This window comes from Camponotus floridanus, unplaced genomic scaffold, assembly GCF_003227725.1.
Source record: "Camponotus floridanus strain SB8 unplaced genomic scaffold, Cflo_v7.5 scaffold510, whole genome shotgun sequence".
NCBI lineage: Eukaryota > Metazoa > Arthropoda > Insecta > Hymenoptera > Formicidae > Camponotus > Camponotus floridanus.
The window spans coordinates 2,737-30,598 of record NW_020229671.1 but is presented as its reverse complement, the minus strand read 5'-3'; the positions used below and the strand labels follow the sequence as shown (position 1 = coordinate 30,598).

At 34.1% G+C, this 27,862-nt stretch overlaps 2 protein-coding genes and 1 long non-coding RNA gene across 3 annotated transcripts; all 3 read left to right on the top strand.

The window, feature by feature from the left end:
- Positions 1-12,208: 12,208 nt before the first annotated feature.
- LOC112639216 (proto-oncogene tyrosine-protein kinase ROS-like) lies at positions 12,209-13,109 on the top strand. Its single transcript, XM_025412506.1, has 2 exons — positions 12,209-12,319; positions 12,603-13,109. The coding sequence occupies exons 1-2, from the start codon at positions 12,209-12,211 to the stop codon at positions 13,107-13,109; spliced, it is 618 nt and encodes a 205-aa protein (XP_025268291.1).
- A 4,931-nt stretch (positions 13,110-18,040) lies between these two features.
- On the top strand, positions 18,041-18,770 carry LOC112639217. The gene is made up of 2 exons (XR_003123372.1): positions 18,041-18,193; positions 18,413-18,770. It is a non-coding gene; the product is annotated as an uncharacterized LOC112639217 (long non-coding RNA).
- A 4,607-nt stretch (positions 18,771-23,377) lies between these two features.
- LOC112639215 lies at positions 23,378-27,453 on the top strand. Its single transcript, XM_025412505.1, has 5 exons — positions 23,378-23,649; positions 25,619-25,760; positions 26,313-26,406; positions 26,839-27,160; positions 27,357-27,453. Exons 1-4 carry the CDS (start codon positions 23,503-23,505, stop codon positions 27,068-27,070), a joined length of 615 nt encoding a protein of 204 aa, XP_025268290.1. The 5' UTR covers positions 23,378-23,502; the 3' UTR covers positions 27,071-27,160; positions 27,357-27,453.
- The last annotated feature ends 409 nt before the right edge of the window (positions 27,454-27,862 follow it).

The window sequence follows — 27,862 nt, the reverse complement described above, 5'->3', positions numbered from 1 at the left end:
AACTGTCTTGTACTTGCTAACGCGTACCGAGTCACCTACTTTGAATTTCGCCGGACCCGCGATATTTACACGGTATACAGTAGCCAAGAGTCTCTCGGCGATCGCGGGGGTAACGTCGACGGGTCGCATACCGATCGTTCGATGCTTGCGCGCGTTGCAATCCGATACGAGTCCCGGCAACGCCTTGACCCACTTGTAAGATCCGTTCAACGTAAACATCTTCCACATGTCGTCTTTTAGCGTGCGATTGAATCGCTCGACGATCGATGCCTTCAATACCGAATACGTAGAATAATGATTTATGCCATGTTTTCACATGAGCCGTTGCACGTCGGCGTTATAAAATTCCTTCCCCATGTCGGTCTGTATGTTTTTCGGACACCTCTCGCTATCTCGAATTATCTCGGCGATAGCGTCAGCTGTCTCGCTTCCGCCTTTACTCTTGAGCGGTACGGCCCACGCGTGCTTGCTCAACGCATCGATGACTGTGAGTATGTAGTTGTAACCTCTGTTGAAACGAGAGTACGGACGCATCTCGACAATGTCGGCTTGCCACAGATCATCGTATCCTCGCACTATTACGTGTCTTCGGGGGAAATTTTTTCTCGCCGGTGCGTGCAGTTCGTTCACCAACTGCAGTTTCTCTAAACTATGTTGTTTCTTCGCTTCCCCGGTTATTTCCGATCGTCGGCCCATCGTTGTTTCGATTCGTCGATCGAATTAGCCGTTCAATAGCCGTTCGTAGCCGTTCAATTGCCGTTCGTAGCCGTTCAATTACCGTTCACTGCCGTTCGATTGCCGTTGCTGACCCGTAATCGACCGTTCGATTGCCGTTTATAGCCGTTCCTTAGCCGTTCACTGCCGTTCTTGATCCCTTTGTTGGCGCGATTGACCCTGTTGATAGTCGTTTTTAAGCAGTTCGTAGCCTCGTTCGCAATCGTTTCTGACCCGTTCGTAGCCTCGTTGACAATCATTTTTGACTCGTTCGTAGCCGTTGTGGACTTGTATGCCGCCTCGTATGTAGCCGTTCCTGACGTGTTCATAGCCTTGTTCGCAGCCGTCCTTGAGATGCTTGTAGCCTCATTCGCAGCTGTTCTTGAATCGTTCGTAGCCTCGTTCGAGACCGTTTCCTCTTCGATCATTGCCACTCATTATAGCTCGATAATCGTCGGATAATCGTTCGTAGCCGTTCGGTAAACCTTTCTAGATGTTTAATAATTGTACAATAGCCGCTCCTAAGCCGTTCACTACAGCACATTACAGATTGATAGCCGTTTCTGAATTAGTGTTAATCGACGAAGCTCGTTTATCGCAGCCTGCAAAGCTCGCAGGTCCTTCTCGAACGCAGTCAGCTTCTCGTCTGATTCTTTCCGTTGATTTTTCAACGTTTTAACGCATTCTTCCACGTACAGTTTGTTGACAGCATCGGTATCAGCCTCAGGTTGCGCTACACGGCGAATCTTGCGCGACCTCGCGTCATAGTCCGTTGCGACGCGACACAGAGCGTTTTGACGCAAGTAACTCGTCACCAATTTACCCCAATGATCGCTCGTGCTGATTTCTTCGTTTCTCCGTTCGAATAATCCAATTTGTTGATAGGCATTGTTTTTCGATGCGAGTGACGTCGATCGACTGATTAGTTTCGTCGAGGCGCCGTTTTATTTATAATAATGCCGACTTCGCGAAGTTCCTCTATGATCGACAAGATCTCGTTGTCGTGAGCGTTGTGGCCAGCTCGACGCGAAGCATCGAGCAATCGCAGGCGATCCACTAGCTCGTTGGGATCGTCCCAGTGCACGTAATCAATCATATTATCGGTTAGCGTCATCGCGCGAGGCGTGAATACGGGAGTATTCCCGTTCCCGTTTTTTTCTTTTTCGATTCGAACGACATCAACGGCGCGATTATTTGTTTATACTTGTATCCCTTGTTGCTCTTTAATTGACCTTGCGCATTATATCGACGTTTATGCGCACTCGTCGCCATCAATATGCTCTTATATTTTTGCGCATCGTCCTCAGTGTATATGGCGTCATTGGGAATTCTCATGAAGATCAACTCGTATAATCCCGATGTACCGATGTATCTTACATTGTCTATGATTATAGAGTCATCTTTGTCAATGCCGAATCGTTTGTTACCGAGACGCATTCCATTCTCGTCGAAATAGACGCCGTACACGTGATCGATCGCGTTTTTTTTTCTTTCGTCACCGCTAAGAAGAGCGCCCAGTATTTTTGCCCCAGTGGTCCCAAGTTCTCTCGTAACACTTCTTGACCTTCCGACGTTTGTAACATGTTTCGAACGGATGTTTCGGGCGGATTGCCCGTAGTTTCGAAAACATCTTCGATCGCGAGTGATTCGGGTATCGCGAGTTGCGCGATTTTCGGCGCGAACGGTGTAGAGGTTATCGGTGGTTCATCCGATAAAGTCTCCGATAGATCGGATATACGCGACATCGATAAACGTTTCGCCTTCCCCGGTCGTTTCCTCTTTTCCGGTGTCGCATCCTCCTCCTTCTCCTCCTCCTCTTCCTCTTCCTTATATCGCTTGATGGGTAACGTTTTAATTATAGCGTCAGCGTTTCTCTCCGGTTCTTTTTTCATCGCGATTGCGCTAGAGTTGTCGACGATCTTTTGCAGCGGCTCGATAATAGGTCTAAAATGAGTCGTGACCGCGATATCTTTGTCGATCTTACCGGTCTTCAAAGCGCGATGTTTCTTGCGGATCGATTCGCTCGTTTTCTCAATCTCCCGCGCAATCTTTTCACGCTCGCGAATATTATCGTTTTCAGCCATGTTGACGGAACGTCGAGCGTTTCACCCTTCTCGACGGAATGTCGACAGCGACTAATCGTTTCGCGGGATCGCGAACACGTTAAATCCTTTTCTGTATCGCCCGTTCGTAAGCGCGCTGTCCTTATCAATCACTAGGAATCCATACTTTTGCTGCCAACAAGTACGGCATAATATACTGAAATCCTCGTACGACATATCGGTATTCACGTGATCGTTGTACACGTGTTTCAAATTTGTACCGTCCTGTTTAAACAAGATCAGCAGGTTCGCGTTGTCGCGTATAAGATGTTTCGGTATTCTCGCGTACGTCTGACAAAGATAGAAGCAGTCGACGTTCGAGTGACGACCCATTGAGAAGTACTCTCTTATCGTATCTTGCTTGTCGCACGCCACGTCATCGAAGACAAAAATCGAGTTTGGACGTGCCTCGCATGGTGGAATGACGTCACTGTTATTCGAGAACGTAAAATAGCCGATTTCGTCGATCGGCGTCAATAAATTCTCCAGATATCGATATTTCGGCTGTTGCAGCGACTTTGAGTACACGTACACGTTCTCGAAACGTACACCGTGTGGACTTTCCAGTAGACTTATCAAAACGTTGGTTTTACCACAATTCGAGGGATCGCAAACGATCGCGCGTATAGTAGTCGGTAACATCGTACCGTGTCTGCGCATCTCCGCGTTGTCCCCCATCGAGCGTAATCTGTCGTCGCAATTCGTCACGCGTATCGTCAAAGGCTGTTGTACGAACCGCATGTTTTCTGTTTCGAACCACTTTTGCGAATGATCGCGAGGGGGAGGCCTATTTATAGAGGTGTCGCGACTCGAAACCGCTCAGTATCAAAAATGTTTCTCCTTCTATCGGACGAGAGAGACATTCTCGGACTTACCGCCAAACAGCTGCAGTATGTTCCGAAGATTCTTTTACTGGAAAATTTCGGTGATTACGTGGAACGATTGTGGGACAAGCTTCCTGAATATATAAAGGCTGATCCGGAGGTTCGACAATATCGTTCGTGCATGCGACATTACATCCAGCCGTGGCAGCGAACGCACATTGACGGTCCGCCTCCGTTGATAAAAGATTGCTACGTATGTCAGCGAGAATCGTAAGAGGCAGCGGTCTCTTAAATCGTGCGATAAACGCGCTTCCGATCGAATTCCATATTCCCGGCTATCAGTTTTGCGGCCCAGGCACGCGGTTGCGGAAGCGATTAGCCAGAGGCGATCGAGGTATAAATTTATTGGACGCGGCGTGTCGCGAGCACGATATAGCGTACTCTCGGAGCAACGATCTCACCGAGAGACACGCGGCGGATAAGATACTCGCCGAGAAAGCGCGAAATCGTATCGGTGCGAGAGATTCGACTCTCGCTGAGAGAGCCGCCGCCACAGCTGTCTGGGCGGCGATGAAAGCCAAGACGAAACTCGGTATGGGCCTGAAGAGGACGAAGACGAAGAAGAAAACTGCGAAGAAACGGATACTTCCGGTAGCGAAATGTGGCGGCGTATTGCCAATTCTACCAATGCTGGGTGCGCTCGGATCCCTGATCGGCGAAGCGGCGGGTGTAGCGAAGGTGGTGAACGACGGAAAAGCCGCGCAACGTCAGATGCAAGAGATGCTACGTCACAATCGCGCCATGGAAGGTCGCGGATTATACCTCGCTCCTTACAAACACGGACAAGGAGTCTCAACGAGAAGAAGAAAAAAAAAACGTCAAAGAGACGTTAAAAATCCCCGCAGGGCGCAACTACCAACGTACAATTGCTACAACTGGCGAAACGTATGCGTATTCCATATTTTAGAGGCGTTTTCATGCGCGACTCTTTACCGATCGGTGGTATTTATCAAAACGAGAACGGCATCGTAAATTTAGATAGCGTCGAAGGACCGGGTACTCATTGGGTAGCGTACGCAAAGAGGGATGATCGCGTCGTATATTTCGACAGTTTCGGCAATCTTCGACCTCCCAAGGAACTTGTGCGATATTTCGGACGAAACGTAACGAAGATACAGTACAATCACACGCCTGTTCAAACTTACGATCAGAGCATCTGCGGACAATTGTGTATGCAATTTCTTCGAACGGTCGATGCGTGCGAATTTAAAGACGGATATCGCGCTATTTAACTCAGTATTCGTTCAACAGTTTTGTCGACATGTCTATGACATTCACGTTGACTGGGAAGAGTAGCGTTCTCACGGCAAATTTCTTTCCTACTGTAGACTTGAGCGACGATGAATACGAACTCGGTCTAACGGATTTTGAGACTTATCACACGATACCGAACGTGAATTCCTCGAATAATAAATTTTACTTTGGCAAAGACGACGCGGAAATTACGATTCCCGAGGGATCGTACGAGTTGCGAGATATACATGAATTTTTGAAACGTGCAATTTCACGGAAACATCGCGATAAGAAACACATTGACGGCGATGACTACGAAGATGGCGAATATCCGATAGTGCTCCGCGCTAATTACAATACAATGAGAAGCGAGATCAAATGCGCATACAGATTAAACTTTAGCAAACCCGACAACATTGGATCGCTGCTAGGATTCTCGAATCGTATTCTCGAGCCGGGAAAATGGTACGAATCGAACATGCCGATTAACATTATCAACGTTAATATTATCCGCGTAGAATGTAACGTGACCGCGGGCGCGTACAACAACGGAAAACTCGTTCATACGATACACGAATTTTCACCGAGGGTACCGCCGGGATATAAGATATCGGAAACGCCGGCGCAGATCATTTACCTTCCGATCATCGCGCGGAGCATTACGGATTTAACGTTACGCGTTGTCGACCAGAATGGACGATTGCTCGATTTTCGAGGAGAAGAGATCACCGTAAGATTGCACGTACAACGGCTGCAGCGATAACGTACGTACGTATGCGACGTATGAGATGCTCGTGTTGAACGGATCGAAAGACGCGAGAGATAACGCAATCTTTACGAAATCAGCGACACCAACAACATCAACGTCGACGTTCGCTAATATCCAATCATCCGAGAAAAAGAAACTCAGCGCATCGAACGTTGCGTTTTTGCAATCTTTGGGATTCGCGGTGTGAAACAGCTGAACGATGACTGACATTCTCAACATCGGTGACGAACCTATCTTTGACGATCGTATCGTCAAGGTCGAGACTCACACGTACAACCCGTTCGCCAATACAACGTTCGGACACAATGACGAGATAAGAATACCTATACAACAATAGGATCTGTATACGCTGCCGCACGAGAGTTTCCTATACATCGAGGGACGACTAACGAAACACAAACCAGCAGCTGAAGGAGAAAGTGAATTGGTACTGGGAAATAATTGCGTCGCATTCATGTTCGACGAGATTCGATACGAACTCGACGGCGTTGAGATTGATCGCAATAGAAACGTAGGAATAACTACTACGCTCAAAAACTATGTAACGGTATCATCCGATAGAAACGTGATTATGAAAAACGCCGGCTGGGAGCCGTCGACCAACGCGAATGGATATTTCAATTTTTGCGTACCGCTCTACATGTTGCTGGGATTTTGCGAGGATTACAGACGCGTGGTGATTAACGCTCGTCACGAATTGATCTTGATACGATCGCGCAACGACGACAATTGTCTGCATGGAAATTCGGCGCAGGAGCGTGAGCTCGACATATTCAAGATACAATGGCGAATGCCTCACGTGCTGTTGAGCGAAATCAAAAAGTTGTCGATGCTCCGTGCTCTGGAAAGCGGACGATATCTCAGCATGGCTTTTCGCTCGTGGGATCTGTACGAGTATCCGCTATTGCAGCTTACAACCAAGCATTCGTGGGCCATTAAGACCGCGACTCAGCTGGAGAAATCACGATACGTCGTTTTCGCTTTGCAGGCAGGTCGGAAGAATGTCATGTCTAAGGATGCAAGTGAATTCGACCACTGCAAATTGGTCAACGTTAAACTTTATCTGAATTCGGAATATTATCCGTACGATGATATGAATCTGGATTTCGATAAAAACAGATATTCCATTCTGTACGACACGTATATGCGCTTCTGCAAGAATTATTACGGATACGAGTATCTCGAGCCGAGTCTCTCCGTCGGGATGTTTCAACTTTACGGTCCGTTCGTGATTATCGATTGTTCTCGACAAAACGAATCAGTCAAGAGCGCGACCGTGGATGTGAGATTGGAATTCGAGTGTAAGGAGAACGTGCCGCCGAATACCACTGCGTACTGTCTCATCATACACGATCGCGTGATCCAGTACAATCCGTTGACCAACGTTGTACGCAAAATCACCTAAGTGTTTGCGATAACATCGACGCAAGAGAGATGGGGAAGAGGAGCATGATATAAATCAAAGTCTTACGAGATGGTTTTAGAGTTTTACCGTTCCTCTCGACTGGCGTATCGAAGAGAGAGAGATCTCGTCATGTCCGTACCAACGTTTGTGGATCTGCAAGGATTTATCGTTGGGAAAAATTTTGTCGTGAAGGAAGCGGCAATCTTGAGAAAGGGATACGTTCTATCGCATTACTTTTTCGCAAGTCCCGTACCGTGGCACACGCTTACAAAATCTGAGCGATGTCAAGTCTCATGGTTGATTAGAAATCATCACGGATTACAATGGGAAGACGGAAACGTTCCGTATGGCTTGGCTCAGCGTGCGATTACAACAGCTGTCGTTGGTACGATACACGAAGAAGAAGAAGAAGAAGAATCGTCCGTCGTGTACGTCAAAGGACTTGAAAAGCGAAAATGGTTGGCCGATATACTAGACGATGCGGGGAACGGCTGTATTATTGAAACCTTGAATGCGGATTACGAAGATATCGATGCTCTAAATAAATTAGACGATACGAATAGTATGCGATGTGGAAAACATGTTAAGAATTGCGCCTTACAAAATGTATTCAAAATATTTAACTGGTGGTCGCGACGCCAGAAAGAATTGCGATAAAAATAAAATATGTAAACATTCATATGCGTTATCTCTTATTTACCCCACCCTAATCCTTTGCATGCGTTTCTAAGAATTCTTTTGTTCGAGCACCGCCTCCCCCTTCTCCTAAATTCCAATGCGTTAGAAACATTGATCCCCCACCACTACATTATATTTTTAATAAATGAGCGTCGGATATAACCGATTAATTCCTGTACGATCAGTGTCGCGTTAACCGCTCGTGGATTCACTTTTCATAACCTCCCAGAGAAATGTGCTACGTTGAAAGAAGCAGCAGCGGTAGCAGCAGTGGCGATATCGGAAGACACGTGAATAAATACGTGCCGAGTCGTGATAAAACTCCATCATTTGAGAACAAATACGACGAGTAAGTTTCGTTTAACATTTTTCTATTTTTCTATTTTTTACAAATTGTATTATTAGTATTACTTAATTTTAATTTTTCCCGTAGCATTTCGTCGGAGCGTCGTGCGGTTCGTATACTAGGCAGACGATACGCATTGACAGCTACGGAATTCAAATTCCTCGAAATCTGTATCAACGTGAGTCCGCTGAGTTACGTGGAGATTATCATAGGAGATCATCGGGGAAAGGGACTGATATTATCTCTCGAAACATGGAAGGGACTCTGCGAGCAACGTCGCGATATTCTAAATCTCCTTCGGAACGACTCTCACGACATGTATAATTTTATAAGCGTTGGACCGCTAACAGTGCGAGTTCGTACGATTAACGACGCTAAACTCATAAGTCTCGAATCTTCGAACGTATGCATGATGATGGTAGAATCGACGTTACATCGTATGTTCGATCTCGATCAATGCATAGATGTAACTTTTGATCGATTAGATAAAATTATCCAAACAATCGATGTCTTTACGCAATTCTCCAATATCGCGTCCGCTGTAACGGATCCTAAAGAAGTATCGAATGTAATACGCGCGAGTGACGCTTTCAACAAGCATCAACTCGTCGATTGCGAGCTGGCGGCTTTAGCTTTTAGTCCATATAATACGTAAGATAAAAAATATGTAAAAACATGAATAAAAAGTTTTAAGTTTACTATATCGTGGTGTACCTTTTTTTGTGTTTGCTTGCGTTTATAAAACGATTGAACATCGGCGCTGATAGGTTAAAAATTCTTCCGAGAAAAAATTACGGAGGACGATTCTGGGAGGTGCCATTTGTTTATATTGTTTATAAATTCGCATGATGTATAATTCAATGAGAGAGAGAGATAAGGATACGTCGAACGGAAAAAAATCTAGAATTACTTATATCGGGGGTGAGGGGTGTACCACGAAAGCAAGGGTGCAAAGCAGCCGAACATCGGCGCTCATACGCGTTGTATTCCTTCCGAGAAAAAATTACGGAGGACGATTCTGGGAGGTGTCATTTGTTTATATTGTTTACAAATTCTCATGCTGTGTAATCCAATGCGAGAGAGATAAGGATACGTCGAACGGGGAAAGAATCTACAATTACTTATATCGAGGGCGAGGGAGTGGGGGTCGGGGTGGGGGTGGGGGTGGGTACCTATATTGGGGGCGAGGGGGTGGGGTGGGGGTGGGGTGTATCGCGAGAGCCATTTTGTTTTGCAAAAACATGTTCCAACGCGTTAAGATATATAATACAATATTGCTTAAGGAATACCGCTGTTTATATTGTTTATAAATATTTTATCAATCGGGCATGTAATACAATATTGCGATAAAACATCTAACACGCGCCGCTGCCGAAATCCCCTCCGTCCCGCGTGACGTCATTTCCCTGCGCCGCCGTAATCCCCCGCGCGCCTCACCTCCCCTGAGAGGACCTGGGTTAGAACTCCCCCTATATACCTACTCATATCAATGAGATGTCTGACACCTTATGAAAAAGTTTACAATTTTGAGAATGTGACTGCATCGGCAAACAGCATCTTTGTAAATCTTCCGGAGCCGGTTGTAAAGAGTGGATGCAAAAAATATAATTTACCGACTACTATATATACTATCTCTGTAAGTCATTGTTTAGACAACCTCAACAAGTCTGAAAAATTCAATGTGCTGCGATATGTGACGTGCGAGCGATATTACGAGATTCAGAACTTAACACCATTTACAGAGTACAAGTTGAAGTTTACTTTAAGCAATTTTTACTTTGATCAATTGTCAATAAATCCATTCAATGCGAATGTGATACCAATGAAAACTAATTTGGGCAGGCCTAATGCACCAGAAAACATAAGTGTTTTAGTTTTGACGCCTACTATAGCAGTAGTTCAATGAATGCCACCCAAGAAATTAAACTGCGCGGACCTGACCTACGAAGTACATTGGAAGTCAGTTATATTAGTGAACGGCATACAACAAAAGAGCAAACAATTTATTAATATGCCGAAGCGTATGATAGATGGCAGATTTTTCACAAAGATTAACTTGTCGCTATCAGTACAAGATTACTTGATATACGTGCGTGTGTATCCAATTAATATCAGCGATTTCTACAACGAGAGTTTAAACGAGATCGTTCACATATTCTCAGAACCAAACAATATTACTTCGAGCGAGGTCGACATAAATAGCATGAACATTTCATGGATCTCCAACATTAATCTGACGATCTTTTTTACACTAGAGTACAAAGATATTGCAGCAGAAAAGTGGCAAACAATGAATTATTTTAAAATGAATTATAAAGATAAAGTAATATGTTATGTCAAAAATTTACAATCGGGAACTTTATACAAGTTTCGCTTGATATTGAGATATCTCGAATATGAGGAAACCTTTATATGGCCGGCTGATGAAAGATTTATTTTTTCAACACGTGGTAGCAAACGTGGTAAGCAAATGAAAATACCCATACAGCACGATAAGGTTGTGGATATATTGAAAAATAATTTCATTGAAACATTGCAATATTGCAAATCGAATGCGAAACTTTGCTGAGTTATTGTTATAAGCTTGTGATAAAGTTAAAGTATCCGCTTTTTGCAATGAAATATTGTAGCAATATTACAGTGTAATATATTGGAAAGAATGCAATGTTATTGCAGCTATTTAATAACATTATGTATAAAATATTTTTTGTTTTTGATGGATAAATATCTTGGAAACATTTAATTAAATTAAAAAGCTTGATATAAATACTAGTTTATGGTATCTAATATATTGCAAAATTATATTTAAACATGACATCATATAAAATAAAATGTTATATTTTTATACAAAATTGTTCTAAACTATTACTTACGAATCACTTTTTTTATTTTAAATGTTCTATATACTCTTATAATGGGTATTTTATACACATTTATATATTAATTATAGAATTAATTATTCTTAATTACATTTTTATTTAAAAATTTAAAAAATTCGTTATAATTACATATTTTTGCATGTGAACAGTACAGAAAAATGCATAGAAAAATATAATGATAGATATAATAATATATATTCTTAATATAATAAAAAGATATATTATCTTTGAAGATTAATATCGTATTCGTACATGAAGTGAAAATATATCATAAAATATATTGTAACATTGATATAAAATGTTATTTACATTTTAATAAAAAAATAGCAAGGCTTATCTGTAGCTTAGAATTATATTTACTCGATATTATTTGTGTCAATAATTCATTTGACTTCTGCAAAAAAGTAAAATTCATCGCATATATACAGACATAAAAAAAATGTATTATTACATTACATTTTTATAGATAAATTAAAAAGTGTTATAGTTTTAAAGTGTTTTCAAAATATGAATAACATATTGCTAATATCTAATTCACATTTTGTTAAATTATATTTCTACAATGTTTCCGTAATGTTGCCTTGCAATTTGTAATATTGCAACATTGTTGCAAAGTAGTTGTAATATTTTGTGCTGCATAGATATTATAATATTATGTGCTGATATTTTTTGGATATGAATAGGAATCTGAAATTTAAAAAATTGAGTCTTATAATAAAGTTATAAGTAAAAATAAATTTATAAAAATTTATAAAAATTTATAAAAATATACACACACGAGGATATTAAAATTATACTTTTATTTAATCTAGATATTTCGAGCACTCCTGGAATAATAGCGAATAAATATTACTTATTATTGATGTTGGTTATATTTCCGTAAATCAGCATTTGCTACATTTATCGTTGTAAGTATATTTGATATAAATGTCAACTTGAATTGTAGATTATACATATATACCTGATATAATATCTAGAGATTTACTGAAAATAGTAATTTACATATGTAAAACTAAACGAATAAATTTACTAAAATACAGTAAATTTTATAATACATATTATTACATAATCAAATCGAAATTTTATAATAGTGTATCGTCAACGCAGAGGTAATAATGAACAATTTTTGTCTTCTACAATGACCGATGTAGAATTGGCGATTCTACCTGTAATACCTTGCCGAAACACTCAATTCAATATGACTTACAGTTCTATGTTACATTATAACCAGGATGAATGTGCGATAACTAAAATCGCACGAAATCAAATTACACTTACGAAACATCTTGGTAGCGGCGCATGCGGAATGGTAAAAATTAATTTTTTCAAGCAATATTTTAAATTATTTTTTGGATTAACAAAACAGATACGTATTTTTAATAAAGATACAAAATTACATGAATTTTTTAAATAGATTATAAGTAATATAAAATTTACATGAGAAAACAAGCATGCACTTTATTATATATTTTTCACTGAATTATTTAATATAAAGTAAAATATAAAGTAATATAAAGTAAAATACTACTTGACATTAAATTATACATTTTTCAATAAAGTACGTATGTAAATTTGTGTGAAATATTTTGCAGGTGTATCAAGGAAAGATGAAGGATTTAGAAAAATCGGGCACAGAGATATCCGTTGCAATAAAAACGCTTGGAAAAGATGCTTCTTCCCATGAGAAAGAGAAATTGTTAAAAGAAGCCAAGCTTATGAGTCATTTTCAACACAAACATATATTAAGATTGTTGGCCGTTTGTTTAGATGGTGATTCTCCGTTACTAATGTTGGATTTGATGGAAACTGGAGATCTGTTAAAATATTTGAGAGAATGTCGAAATTTGCAAGCATCAGATTCGCATGCTTTGCGTTTGCAAGATTTGCTCGCTATGTGCGAAGATGTTGCGCGTGGTTGTTGCTATTTGGAAGAGTTGCGTTTCGTACATAGAGATCTAGCGTGTCGCAATTGTTTAGTATCTTCGAGAAATCGAGAGAATCGTGTCATAAAAATTGGAGATTTTGGACTAGCTAGAAATATCTACAAGGAAGATTATTATCGCATGATAAGTACAATTATGAAAAAAATTAAGGATTAAAAAATGAATTCTTTTGAAAATACTTTCCATTTTCTTATTATAATAGTATCCTGCCTTGTTTCTTTAAGTAATATAGAATATAAATAGTTTTTTATATACAGCAAGAAATAAATATAAAGGTTAAGATAAAGGTTTTTTATTTTGCACATATTCTAAAAATGAACAACTTGAAGCAGAAAATTAAAGGTTTGTTAAAATCATGTTTTAGGAAGGAGAAGATTTGCTTCCTGTTCGCTGGATGGCACCCGAATCTTTGATGATCAGAAAATTTACTTCTCAAAGCGATGTTTGGTCATTTGGGGTATTAATGTGAGAAATTACATCGTTGGGTGAGAAACCTTATGTTGCCAAGACTGATAAAGAAGTGATAAATTATGTACGTGCTGGAGGCAGGTTGCCAATGACTCTTAACTGTCCGTCACCATTGTACCAGTTGATGCTACGTTGCTGGAGTGCAGCGGATGCTAGACCAAATTTCGAATTTTGTCTGAAAAATATTATAGCATTAAGAAAGAACATAGAGGATGCCTTACTGAATCTGGTCGATATTATTTAGCCGATACACTTAAATTAATGTTTATTTTATTTTCCAAACAACTCAATAAATCTTAATGTAGAAAAAATATTTCTAAGATATTTCTAAATTGATTCTGATCTGATTATTTTTAGGTTTAATCTTAATGTTACATGTATCAATGAAAATTAAATTTTGTAATCTTACTTTCCATACAATTGTGATTATTATTAAAAAATATCACATCCGTTTTCATGATTGTACAAAATCAAATAATATGATGATATATCTAATTTGTGTTTTTGAGTAATCGAAACAAAATTTAATGATTGTGATTATATGTATATGTATAAACAATATTTTCTTGAACATGGGAATATAATTAATTTTCTACATTATATATAACCGATAATTACAAACTGATTGTAAAATAATGAATGAAAGAGGAAACGCGAATAATGTCTTCTATAATTAATTGTGAATATATAAATATAATAATATAATTATTTTTGAATTTATAACAGTTATCATGAATGCACTTTTTGCATTATTCGTGATAAGTATACATATACATGTACTATATCTTTTTATTCAATTACTCACTATATATTCAAATTATATTGATGATTACAAAAGTATGCAGTCGTACAGGGTGTTTCCGCAACATACACATCTTTAAGTCTGGTTGCCTATCTGCTCACCGTCAAGCGCATGCTTTATTGGGCTCGCAGAATAAGATTAGAATGCGAATTCGGCGAAGATTAAAGAGAGGGAAATCAACTTTTGTCATTCTGTTATAGCGAACAGTTGCGAAATTTAATAATACAGATAAAATATATTTAATAATATAGATTATAATAATATATAGAAATTTAATAATATAGATACAATACATTTAATAATATATAGAGAATATAATAGAGAATATAATAGAGAATATAATATATAGGGAATGTGTGTTCTCCACATAGTTTATCCGTTATTTAATATAGGTTATAACATATTATTAATTTAAGTTATAACATTAAAGGTTGTAACATATTATCAGTTTCTTGACGAAGTCTCACACGGACGCATCAATTTCTCTCAAGTTCAAATCTAGTTAAATAACGTTTTTTGTTAATGTGACTCGTGCAGTTTGCAAGATTATCTATGCCTGTCTCCTGATTATTATTACATCGTATATACTTGATAAGCACAACAACCATAAGGTCGAAACGTCGAATTAATAAACAAATTTTCTGGCTAGTTTGGTCGACTACACTTTTTTCAATGATCCTTTGATTATTTGACTAGCAACATTCACATATTTTAGAATTTTTATTAATTTAGATTAGTACACTTTATTTAATTATAATATTTAATAGTATATATAAACATATATAATAATGTAAATAAAATTTAACAAACAAATTTAAACAAAAAAATTATAATAAAAAATGAAAAATAATAATGAAATTATAATGAAAAATATTTTTGGTCTTTAAATATAATATAATAAATTATAATAATTGTTCAATATAACTACCATTTTCTTCTAAACATGAAGTAATTCTGCGCAAGAAATTTTCTCTCACTCGTCTTAGCATGAGAGGAGTGATCTATGCACACGCATTATGAATCTTGTTTTTAAGAATTTCTGCATTTTCCGGCAGGGTATGGTAAACTATATTTTTTAAGAAGCCCTATGACATGAAAAAGTTCATGGGTGCGAGATCCGAAGAGCGTGGTGGCTATTCCTGAGGACCATGAAGTCCGATCCATCTCCCAGGAAATTTTTGATTTAACATAGTTCTTGCCAAAATAGAAGTGTGAGCGGGATGTCCATCTTGTTGAAATATTATTTCTAGTTTATTAACTAGAAGTGGCACATCTTCAAGGTGTTCATCAAACGGATGGAGTAAAAAATTTGCATAATAATCTGCATTGCCTTGAATAAATTCGGGACCGATAATGTGATCCCCTACTATTCCTAGCCACACATTTATAGCCTATCTGCTTTGAATGTTTACTTCCTTCATACATGTGGATTATGCTGCGCATAATGATGCTCATTATGTCCGTCACTTTTAAAAATTGCCTCGTCACTCCAGAGAATATTTTTCAAAAATATATCGTTTCCGACATCATTGAAATTCACCTGCGTAAATCGAGTATAGAATATTAGTATAAAGTTGACGACTAATATCAATCGACAACAAAACGTCTGATATGTTGCAACAAAAAATTAGAAAATAAATTTTTAAATATAACTATACTAATATAAATATACTTTTAAGTATAACTATACTAATATAAATATACTTACGTGTTGAATAACCCATTCACAAAAATTTATTCGTCGTAGCATATCACCAGGTATGAGCTCGTATGTTGTATGTCGTTTAAATGGGTGCCAACCCAGGGAATATTTAATAATTTTATGAACGGTAATCTGATTCATTTTCAAATCTGCGGCAGCTGCTCTTGTGCTTATATAAGGATTTGTTATAACAGCCTCTTGAACAGCATTAATTATTTCTTGTGGAACATGAATGGGCCTGATGGATTTGTAAAATTGTCCATTTCTTTATAATCTTTCACATAAGCGGTGAAAGAAACTATGCCCACATGTCGTCTGTCCGGAAATCTTTGAGCGTAAAGTGTAGCCATTTGCCTTTGATTTTTACGACACTTGCCATAAATAAGGATCATGTCCGTTAATTCGTCGTGAATAATTATTTCCTTCCATCGTAATCTCTTACGTATGATTTTTTACGTCAACAAACTTGTGTTGAGTATCCAGGTGCATTTCTGTTTTTATAGTTTCTTGATCATCTCTTGTTTGTTGATTTGAACATGACCCGTGTTAGCATTCAAAAAATTATTAAACATTCCTGGGGGGAGGGGGAAGGTTGGCATTCTTTTAAATAGCATACAATAAGAGCTCATATTTGGTGATATGCCACGACGTTTAAATTTTTTTGAATAGCTTATTGAACATGCAAGTTTATTTTAAAAATTTATTTTTTATTCTTTTATTGCAACATACCAAACATTGTTATTATTTACCAACTTATTATGTCGTCAACTATATACTAACTTACTCAATTTATGTAAATGAATTTCAATGATGCCGGACAATATATTTTTGAAAAATATTCTCCGGGGAAATATTCTACGAAGAAATTTTTGGAAGTGATGGATGCATAGATATAATAAATATTTTTTATTATGAGCTTCTTAAAAAATAAAGTGTATCAAATTTTGTAGGAAAATGATGTGGAAATTCTTAAAAATAGATTTCGTAACGCGTGTGCAAAAATCACTTCTTTTATGGTAAAACGAGTGGGAGACATTTTCATGGACAGGATTGCTCGTTGTTTAGGAAAAAATAGTGATTACATCCATTTTTATAATTTATTATATTTAAAGATAAGAAATATTTTTCATTATAAGTATTTTTTATTATATTCGTTCAAATTTACTTATTAAACTATTTATTAAACTATGTTTACTTTATGTTATGTTTTATCTAAATTATTAAATAAATTAAATAATATTTTATTTATATTATTAAATTGAGCAACTGTTCCCTACAGAGTGATAAAAGCCGATTTCCCTTTCCTTATTTCTCTTCGAACTTGCATTCTGATCTTATTTTGCGAGTCCAATAAAGCATGCCCCTGGTGAGCAGATAGGCAACCCGACTGATGTGTATTGTTGGAAACATCCTGTATACAGGGCATCGCAGACCATCCGTAACAGTCGAATATCTCAAAAACTGATCCAGTGAGAAATGAATGATCGAAAAGATATGGATTTGATGTCGATTCGATCAAATTTTATCAACGTGGATGCAGTACATCGATATTTTTCATATTTCGATGACTTCTTGATGTGTTGTTATATACGACACATGAGCTATATTGTTTACATAAATTAATGTAAAATACATTTTTTAATATAAATATTAATATTATTATAGGGATGCAGTACATCAATATTTTTCATATTTCGATGACTTTTTGATGTGTTGCACATATATTATATACTGCTGATTTGTATGCACTCGGTAGCATTATAATTTCTATAATTCATCTATAATTTTTTATGCAAATTTTTACAAGGATTCATATCGTCTGCTTTAGTGCGCATGCACTAGAAAATATTTTGCAACTGCCCAACACTCAACACTGCGTGCTGCGTGGCGCCCGTGGCGGTGGCAGTGTGGTCAGTGTATGGCAAGATGGCGAGTCGTGATTGTAGTGCAATAGTCTTAGCCCGTATTTTACTTCTTTGTCCGAGGTCGAAAGAAAAACAAGTTTGCATTGATCGTCATCTTGATTAATACGTCGCGTAAATACATATATATACGATATAAAAGTCAGAGGGAGAGAGAGAAAAACTGCACCAACAATTCGCGCGAGAACGTGTCGTGCGGTGTCGTGGTTAGATTCCTCATTTTTAGTAGAAGAAAAAGTGAGTGGTTTTGTGCAAAAAACGCAAGGACGAGGAGACGTGTGGCCATCACGAAGTCGGCGTAAAAAACGAAGAAAATACGTATTTAATCATCTTGCATCGATCAATGGTGAGTATATCGTGTTTATTCCCAAGAGGGAACGGCAGAGAACATAAAAATCAACCGAAAAGTCGTTAGCCCGTATTGCTTCTTTGTCCGACAGGGAAAGAAAAACTCAAGTTTTCACTCGTCACCCTGTTGATTAATACGCGGGATACGTCGCGAAAATACATATAAAATATATATTATACATAATACATATAATATACTTTTTGTTTGAATGTTTAGGTGCTCTAATGACACGCTTTGAAGCAAAAGATTTGACAGTATGTGACAAAGTTGCTAGTACTTGGCTTGCAAATGCACCATGGCGTAAACAACATGATGGCAGTGTGTAGAAGAGAACTGATATCTACAATCAATGCCTAACGATGAAGAAAAGGCAATCAAAAGTCCGGTTTTAGGTCGACTATAGAGAATTTTCTTAGGCTGTGCTCAACGCAAAATTGTTATCAACGCTGCAAATGTATTATATATGTAGGTCCTTGGCAGAGCCGTAAAATTCTCTCTAAATGTCCGCTGCTAGTCAAGTGCTCGGTTTATTTTTTGGACAACTATAAGTACAACGCACGTAAGCATTGTGAAACTGAAAAAGAATATAAACGACTGTAAACAATAAATTTATTAAATTTGCAAAAAATTTCTTTATAAATGAAAGCAATTATTAAATAATTTCAAATTAGTGACACTAGCCACACCGTTATATATAGATCAACTTGACTATCAGCATCGCATAGTGACGTACATTAATGATGACATTTCAGAGAATTTTTTTGTATTGAAAGAATAGCTATAGTGCCAGGGACTTGAGTTTACGTAAAGTAACGTGAATTATAACTGACACTACGCTGGCTGGCAGTAATTTTGAAATACAGTGTTATATAAATTGCTGATCATTACTGGCGACAAAAAGTTTAAAGTTTTTGTTTATTTTGTTACTATAGTACAAAAATGTCTGTTCTGTTATAATAATAATATTTTATTCTAAATAATTAGTAATATTTTGAATTAATAGTAAACATTTTGAATTAATAGTAACATTTTGAGTAATTATATTAGTAGTAATTATTAGAGTTTACATTGGAAAGAAAAAGATATACAGCCAGTTTAACCATAAAAAACGGATTCTTTTTTCAAGTTACACTTGTAACTGCTTTGCATTTTTTGGCTGATTTTTGCTTATTGTTTAATTCTTTTTATTTCTTGCTACGAAACTAGGCCACAGGCCTGTCCTAAGTCATATAATGCTGCTGTGATTTAAATGCAATTTTATTTAAGAGAAATATTTTAAATATAGTTTTAAATATGAGTGCATAACTTATAATTGTTAGTATTTATGCACTTATTATACATTAACGAGAGAAATTTTCTTATATATGTTACACATAAGTAACATATATGTACTTATATTACATATAGGTACATATTGTAAGTAATTATAAGTAAGTTAATGAAATATTTGAAGATTATTTTTGAGACAAACATCTTACATCTGATTTTAAATTTTAATTTTCTTTTTAACTGGATTAGATTTCTTTGTAATTATGTCTAAGTTAAATTTTCTACAATGGCATTTTGATTAATAAGTTACTTTATAATTTGTTAAAATTCTTTTATATAAGTATACATATAAGTACATATTGTAAGTATAAGTAATTATAAGTATAAGTTAACGAAATATTTATCAAGATTATTTTTGAGGCAAACATCTTATATACAACATCTAATTTTAGATTTTAGCTAGTTTTATTTCTAACTAGATTGGATTTCTTTGTAATCATAAAATGTTCTCGCTGTTTCTAATAAAATTTTCTACAGTGAATTTCTTAATAAATGATTTTAAAAATTGTTAAAATGTTTTTATATAATTTTTATTAATCTTTAATTTTTTGTTGGAAACATTTGCAAACATTTATTTTAACTTTTTCTTGCTTAGATTTTAATTTATAAAAATATACAGAGTATTTGCATTCAAAACTTGCACATCATACATTTTCTAAAGATCATTTTAAGACGAAAATTCTAATGCTCAATTCTTAAGGGTATATAATAATTTTTATATAAAAAGCATTTACAGTTGGTTAATAGATTGCCTAAGTTCACGCGCTTAGACCAGCTTTAAATGTTTTTTATTTAAAAATTATTATAATATATATATTTTTTTTTTGTATTTTGGCATTCAAATTTTTTCTTAAAATGATTTCAAAAACGGCTGATGTGCGAGTTCTAGGTCATCCTATATAATAAAATTTAAAATTAAATATTAAATATTAAATATTAAAAATCTAGTAAAATAATCAAAAATACATCATTATTAACGAAATATGGATATCAATAAAAATCGAAATTATGCCCACCAGTTGATCGAATTGATGTAAAAATCGATTGCAGATTAATTTAGTCAATTTGACATCAAATCGATAACTTTTTGATAATTCATTCCTCACTGGGTGAGTACTGCAGACAAAAATATTTCAGACAAAAGTTATAAAGTTGAAAGGGAGCCATAAGATGGTGTCATTAGTTGACCTTGGAAAGCCGTTTGAAGGTCATCATTAATTTTTTAAACGGAATCTCCTATTTTTTATTATTTATTCTTGTAGCTTATCTCGAGAACTTTCGAAAACACTATAATAAAATATTTCTTCATTTATTCACACCAATCCAATATCCACCCAAAGGTGTGAGGCTGAATAGCTCAGTGGTAAGAGCAGTTGTCCGGCAAGCGAAAGACTCGGGTTCGTTTCTCGATTCAGCGACTTTGCCCCGATATTTTTCTCGTCTACATCTCTTCAAGGAGTAAAGAGAGGTCTACAGAATTCTCAAAATTTGAGAATCTATATCTTGGTAAATGCACCAAGTAAAATATGTATATGCCTTGTGCACGTTTTAAATTTTTGCGAATAATTAATCTTTAAAAAAAAATGTACGCACTACCATCCGCGGCTCTTAATCCCTCTTTTCTTGTGTAATGTGTTTCTTATTAATGTTTTACGAATAAAAAATATTGGATACGTTTAAGAAACGTATATAAAACGAATGTATGCTACCTCAGGCATCATAGCATATCTTAAAGTTATTTATTGACGACAGTCACGTGTCATAAAACATTGTGTTTCGTCATCTATTGACGTAATTAAAGGTTAACTATCCATTTGATATCAATGCTGTCTAGTTGCAATGCGGGCGGAAATTAAATCGAACTTTAAATTTTAACTCGAAAATATTGTAGTTCTAAGAAGTGACGTAAAAGAGATGATATATTGAATCCAATAAATATTATTGTTATATGTATTATCTAACTGATAGAAATAACTTATTGTTAATTAATGAAACAAATTGTAAATAAATATGCATGTATTAATAATTGAATGTTTGTTTTCTTACGATACTTATTAGATATTCGACATGTGTACTTTTGTATTTTATATATTATATAAGATCTGCATACTTTTTAATATTAACCATTTTGTAAATTCGTAAATGTTAACACACAATTGTAATTTTCTTTTTAAACTTTTTTTATATTATGTTTTGGAGCTTTTTTCTATTTCAAATTGTACATATAAATCTTTGTACATACATATATCATACATATATCGCTGTGGAGGAAATAAATTTTTATAAATTTATAAAATATTTGAAAATACGTCTATTATTATGCATGAATTTAAAAAAGAGACCATTGTATGAATACTTGTTTAATTATTCTTAGTTATTCTTGACACACAACATTATTCTTAATTATTCTTAGCAGAATGTTTCTTTAAAAATATGAAAATAGTTTTGAAAATAAAAATGTTATACATCATTTAATATATAAATGAACTGAATAAATCAAAAAAGGAGACCGAAGCATTAGAAAATCACTTTTTTGAAAAAAGTAATTGATTTATAACGGGGAAAGAGAGAATTTGATTGGCTGCACTAATGCACACTGGTGCATATAAAAATTGTCATATATAAAATTACAATAATATAATTAAAATAATAAAGTAATTAATATTATTAGTTTTTTATATTATATATTATATTAAATATATTATGTTAAGTTAATATTAAGTAAAATTATATTATATACGTTATTATAAGTTTATTTGATGCAAATAACGATAATAATAACTCGTACAATTATTTTATATATTTTAGTTATTTATGTGCTATTGAAAATTTGTATTTATTTATACTAGAACTACATGATTTATATTAAAAACGCTATGTATTGATTCAAACTGCATTATATGAATGTCACAGAAAACGTATAAATCGCTTTTTTAAATCCATTATTACTTTTTTTATAATCAGCATATCTTTTTATAGTAAACGTACATCTTATGCCAAAGAAAAGATACTCAGAAATAAATTAATGTAAAAAGTTTATAATAAAATTGATTAAACAATTATATATACATATAATTATTTTTATTTATACATTGAACTATTTTGTTTTATACATGTATAACTTTTTTGTCAAATAATTTAAAGATTTTAATTCTCTTTGAAATAACGCGAGTATCTCCGTGGAAAAAAATAAATTACAAACGGAATGCAGTTAATAAGACGTCACTGCGTGGCAACACATGATCAGATTGATCATTCGAAGTCAGTTAGTATTGTGATCGCAAGCCAAACACACTACCGCGTTACTTATCGTTTGATTCAAACTGCATCAAATGAATATCATAAAAAATTGTGTACGAATAGTGGATTTTAAAAAGCATACGTAGTAACACAATTGTATATAGTAACACAATCGTACGAACGAATTGTCATAATTACATATTTAAAACTAAAGATATAATAAATATTCAAGTGAATTCGATTACACGCTGCGTGTGCTTGAATGTGGCTGAAAATGTTACAACATCTATAATTCTATAACTTCTCTGATCGTTTGTAATTTGATTACAGTTATTTTTTTATCGACGTTTTTCTACTATAATATTAATAAAAAAAGCTGATAATTATATTCCTTTTTTCGCTATACAATCAAATGATCATTTTGTATCATTTTGCATTGCCATTTCTTCTCCTAAAAAAATTATTTATTTTCTAAGAATTCCATAATTTAATCATAAGGTATATATTGTGATCGCGAACCATAAAGAGAAATCTAAAAACATAATATTAGAAGATAATAACTTATGATTCGTTAAAACTGAGTTTTAAGGAATTTATCGAAAATAAATTTATATATATTTGAATTAATATCAATTCGATTAACACATCAGAATTAGTAGAGTGAGAAAAACAATTAACTGAGAATTCAACGGGAATGGTTGAACAGGGAACTGATTGAGTGCAAACGTTTACGAAAAATGCAAATCATGTTTGGAACAATTTTTTGTGTTTTATTGAAAAGTTTAGTATTGATAAAGGCAACTATCACGCCGAAGGATTATACCACTTTAAACATCCTGCAGGAAGAAAATGTTTCCATGTATCAGGAATTAAATTTCACGCAGGTAAGAGATATTTTCGTTTGATTAAGAAACAATTGAATGTTATTGCAGTTAGTAGTGTAACTAAACATGAATGAAAATAAATTATATATTCTACATATGATAAGATAAGATAAAATAAAATAATTCAATCTGAAAAAAAAGTATGTACGATGTTGTAAAAAAAGATGAATAAAGTATATATATATATATATATATATATATATGTATTATATATATAATTTTAATATATATATATATATGTATATATATAATTTTAATATATATATATATATATATTATATATATATATATATACAGGGTGTACCTCCTAGAAGTGGCCACCCCCTTTTATCTTTTAAACGAAAAGAGATGGACCATAATAAATATATATGAAATTAAATAGCTTTAACTGAACTTTATTGTGAGCATAGTGGTTGATTACAAAATTTATCTGTATTAAAGAACAGAGAGATATGTATAATTTTTTTATAATAATGTAGATATTTTAATATAATAAAAGTTGTAGCGCTATTTGAAACGAATATAACGATGTACGATTTAATGTAAATATTTTACATATTATACGAGATTTTCCGGCTTGAAATATCGCGGGCGACGTCCACCATTTCATTTTCGGCCCTGCGATATAGCTAACTTCTGACTCGTGCATTAGAGGTTGACATATGTCATGTTGTCATTTAATCATGATACTCAGTCAGAAGTTGGCTATATCGCAGGGCCGAAAATGAAATGGTGGACGTCGCCCGCGATATTTCAAGCCGGAAAATCTCGTATAATATGTAAAATATTTACATTAAATCATACATCGTTATATTCATTTCAAATGGCGCTACAACTTTTATTATATTAAAATATCTACATTATTATAAAAAATTATACATATCTCTCCGTTCTTTAATACAGATAAATTTTGTAATCAACCACTATGCTCACAATAAAGTTCAGTTAAAGCCATTTAATTTCATATATATTTGTTATGGTCTATCTCTTTTCGTTTAAGAGATAAAAGGGGGTGGCCACTTCTAGGAGGTACATCCTGCATATATAATTTTATTTTATAAAATTAATTTAGAAAGTTAGCATCATTTCTTTGGGTTTAGGATAATTATATAACGAAACAGAGCTACTAAATATCGAGATAGCAAATCTGTCTGATAAAAAAATCATTCATCAAGTTGTATCTATCAACACTAATATTTCGATCAACATATATTCAACTACTATCGCTAGAATTTATATTAATTTTTATTGTACATATATTCATTTATATAAAATTATATACACATATTTTTATCGAGACATTATCGGTTTATATTTATTATTTGCTGAATTTGTTTGTGTTAAAAATATAACGAACATTCGAAACAATTTACGAAAAAACTTGACAAGGTAATAAATAAAAGAATTTATATAATTCTATGACTAATATTTAATAACTGTAAAGCAACAATATTTTTAATCTTTTTATTCTTGAAGTACAAACATTAATAAAACTTTAGTAATATCGGCAAATTTATAAAAAGAAATATGCATTACGGTATAATTGAATAGAGTTAACTAACCTATCGTGAGAAAGAATCAAAACGTTAGACAAAATTGTTTTAATAATTGCAAAGAGCTACACTCCACTGTAGCTGTGTAAGTCACTTTCGCTTGTACTTGATAAAAGCTGTTATGAATCCTCATTGACTCTCGTTAACCTATTGATTGATTTTCCTTTGACAGTTATGTTTGATACAACATGCCTTAAAAAAATAAATAAAAAATAGATTTCATGAATAAAACTACATCACATTCAATTTATATCATTTAGGAATGGTATATATCAAACCGGTATTATTAACCAAACCAAAAACGAATGGTAATTTTTTGTTTAATTTTATATATTATATAATTTATCATTAAAAGCCAGAAACAATCGCCTCAATGATATTCACTTAATTCTTTTCGTATGTTACACTTTATGAAGGATATTTCAATGTCCGAGAAAAGTGAGCATCATATACTAAAATTCAAATCTGACCGGAACCATTTTGATAGTACTGTGAGAAATAAGCGGGAAGTCGATGAAATTGTACTTGCAAATATTTCTATCATTCCAGAATCCATCGGTAAGTTGCAAAAAAATAAAACATTAATAACAAAATCTATGATAAAAAGGTATAAATATAATTTAAATTCAAGAGAGAGTGGCAATCAAATCTAAAAATATCTTCCAGTATTGAAAAGAATATAAATTTTAATTCTAAAAAGAAACAGAAAAGCATAATATAAACATAACATTTTACATAAAAATTGTTATAAGTTAAGGTAAAATCAATTTTATTAATATGTTACTCTGTATTAAAGCAGTCGCAAATATTATACTTCTGACTTCTTAAGCTATAGGAATTTTTTCGAAAAGTACTTGTCATTTTAATAAAAGTTATTTATTCGTTTTTGCAATGAATTAACGATTACTTTTCTAAATCTTAAATGACGCTAAAAATTCTTATATTATCTTTTTAAAGATCAATACTCTGCTAATTTCCATATTTTGTCATTTACATTTATTTTTTCTCTTTCCTTTATTTTCACATTAAATTGTTCTTTCTGATTTACTGAGATAATCCACTTAATCTTATATATAACAGTGTTAATGTTTACGATCTTAAAATCTTTAGAAAGCATTTTGAGCAAGCCAACATCTCTCAGAGCATTTGTACAATTCGACAGTCAATTTACAGAAAAAGTAAACGACATTTTTGTGACATTGAGGTAAGAAATCCAAATTCTCAGTTTAAATTCTTTCACTATTCTTTCTTTTTCTTAAATTCAACGACATAAATATATCAAAATGATAATTCTGTTATAATTTTGTTAAAATATAAAATGGCTCAAATTTTATTTCAATTTATTATTTTAATTTATTTTAATTTAATTTTAATTTAATTTAATTTATTTTCTAACGACATCTCGAACACTGAAAAAGATCTTGAAAAGATCGAAACGTACGTATGTATTATTTTCTGTTCACTCGAATCAATTTTTTCAGACATATTTTTTATATTTTTATATCTGACTGATTATTAATATATTATGTCTGTTACTTAGAGTCTTTATTATTATTTCGACTTCTTTACGCTCTAACATCTTGCGCCACGTTCTTTTAGCCTTCCTTTTTATTTCGTTTTGCTAAAATTTTTACAGATGGAACCAACCAGAATTTGCCGATGAAATAACACAAGTGTACCAAGTGCAGTGTTCTTCCTTCGAGGACTTTAAAGAAATCTGGGACGATAAAAATATCACAGCTACAAAATTGGAGCACACGGTGCACAATCTATCATCTAACACGACATATTATTTTCGAGTACGTGCGCATACTAAAAATTGTTGCTGGTCCTTACACGGATTTAATCAATGTGTCGACTACACATGAAAATCCAATACCTAAATTATTACTTACAACGGATCTAGATATGAAAATATTGGACGTGGATTTAAGAATTACTAATACCTTAATGTCAGGGTACGTATACTGATAAAAAACAGTTATATTTATCATAAATTATTTTTAACATTAAATATAAAATTAAAGTTATTATTATTATGCACATGTTTATTATTATCAACATTACAGTACTACAACATACAGTAATAACTATAAAATTAGAAATTTCAACTATAACTTTTTACTATACAATTATAATTGTTCCTTTTTTCAGATATGTAAAATATGTCGCTTATTCGATACAAGAACATAGAATTTATTGGCTAACAGAAAGATACCTAATGACATTGAAGATTAATGAAAATAATATCACAAAATAGCTAACTTTGATCATTATCCCCATAGTCTCTGCATTGACTGGGTAGCAAGAAATCTATATATAGCCTGTACGAAAGATTACTATTATATTATTGTAAAGTTCGACTTAACAATGTGGGAAAATGGCATAATTAAATTTGATGAGATTGTCAAATCATCAGATGTTATTTACTTTTTAAGTGTGTCACCGTCTATGGGTACGTTCACCTGAAAAATAATTTTCTATTAAAGATTTATGCAATTTGTAATTTTTCTATAATTTTACGTGATTTTACAATTAAGATCATAAGTAAAAAAATATAGGTTATAATATAATTATAAGAATTTCGAATTTTCACTACAAACAATTTCTGTTTTCTGTTAAAATAATGTTTTATAATGAAAGTAAAAATGAGAGTAAAA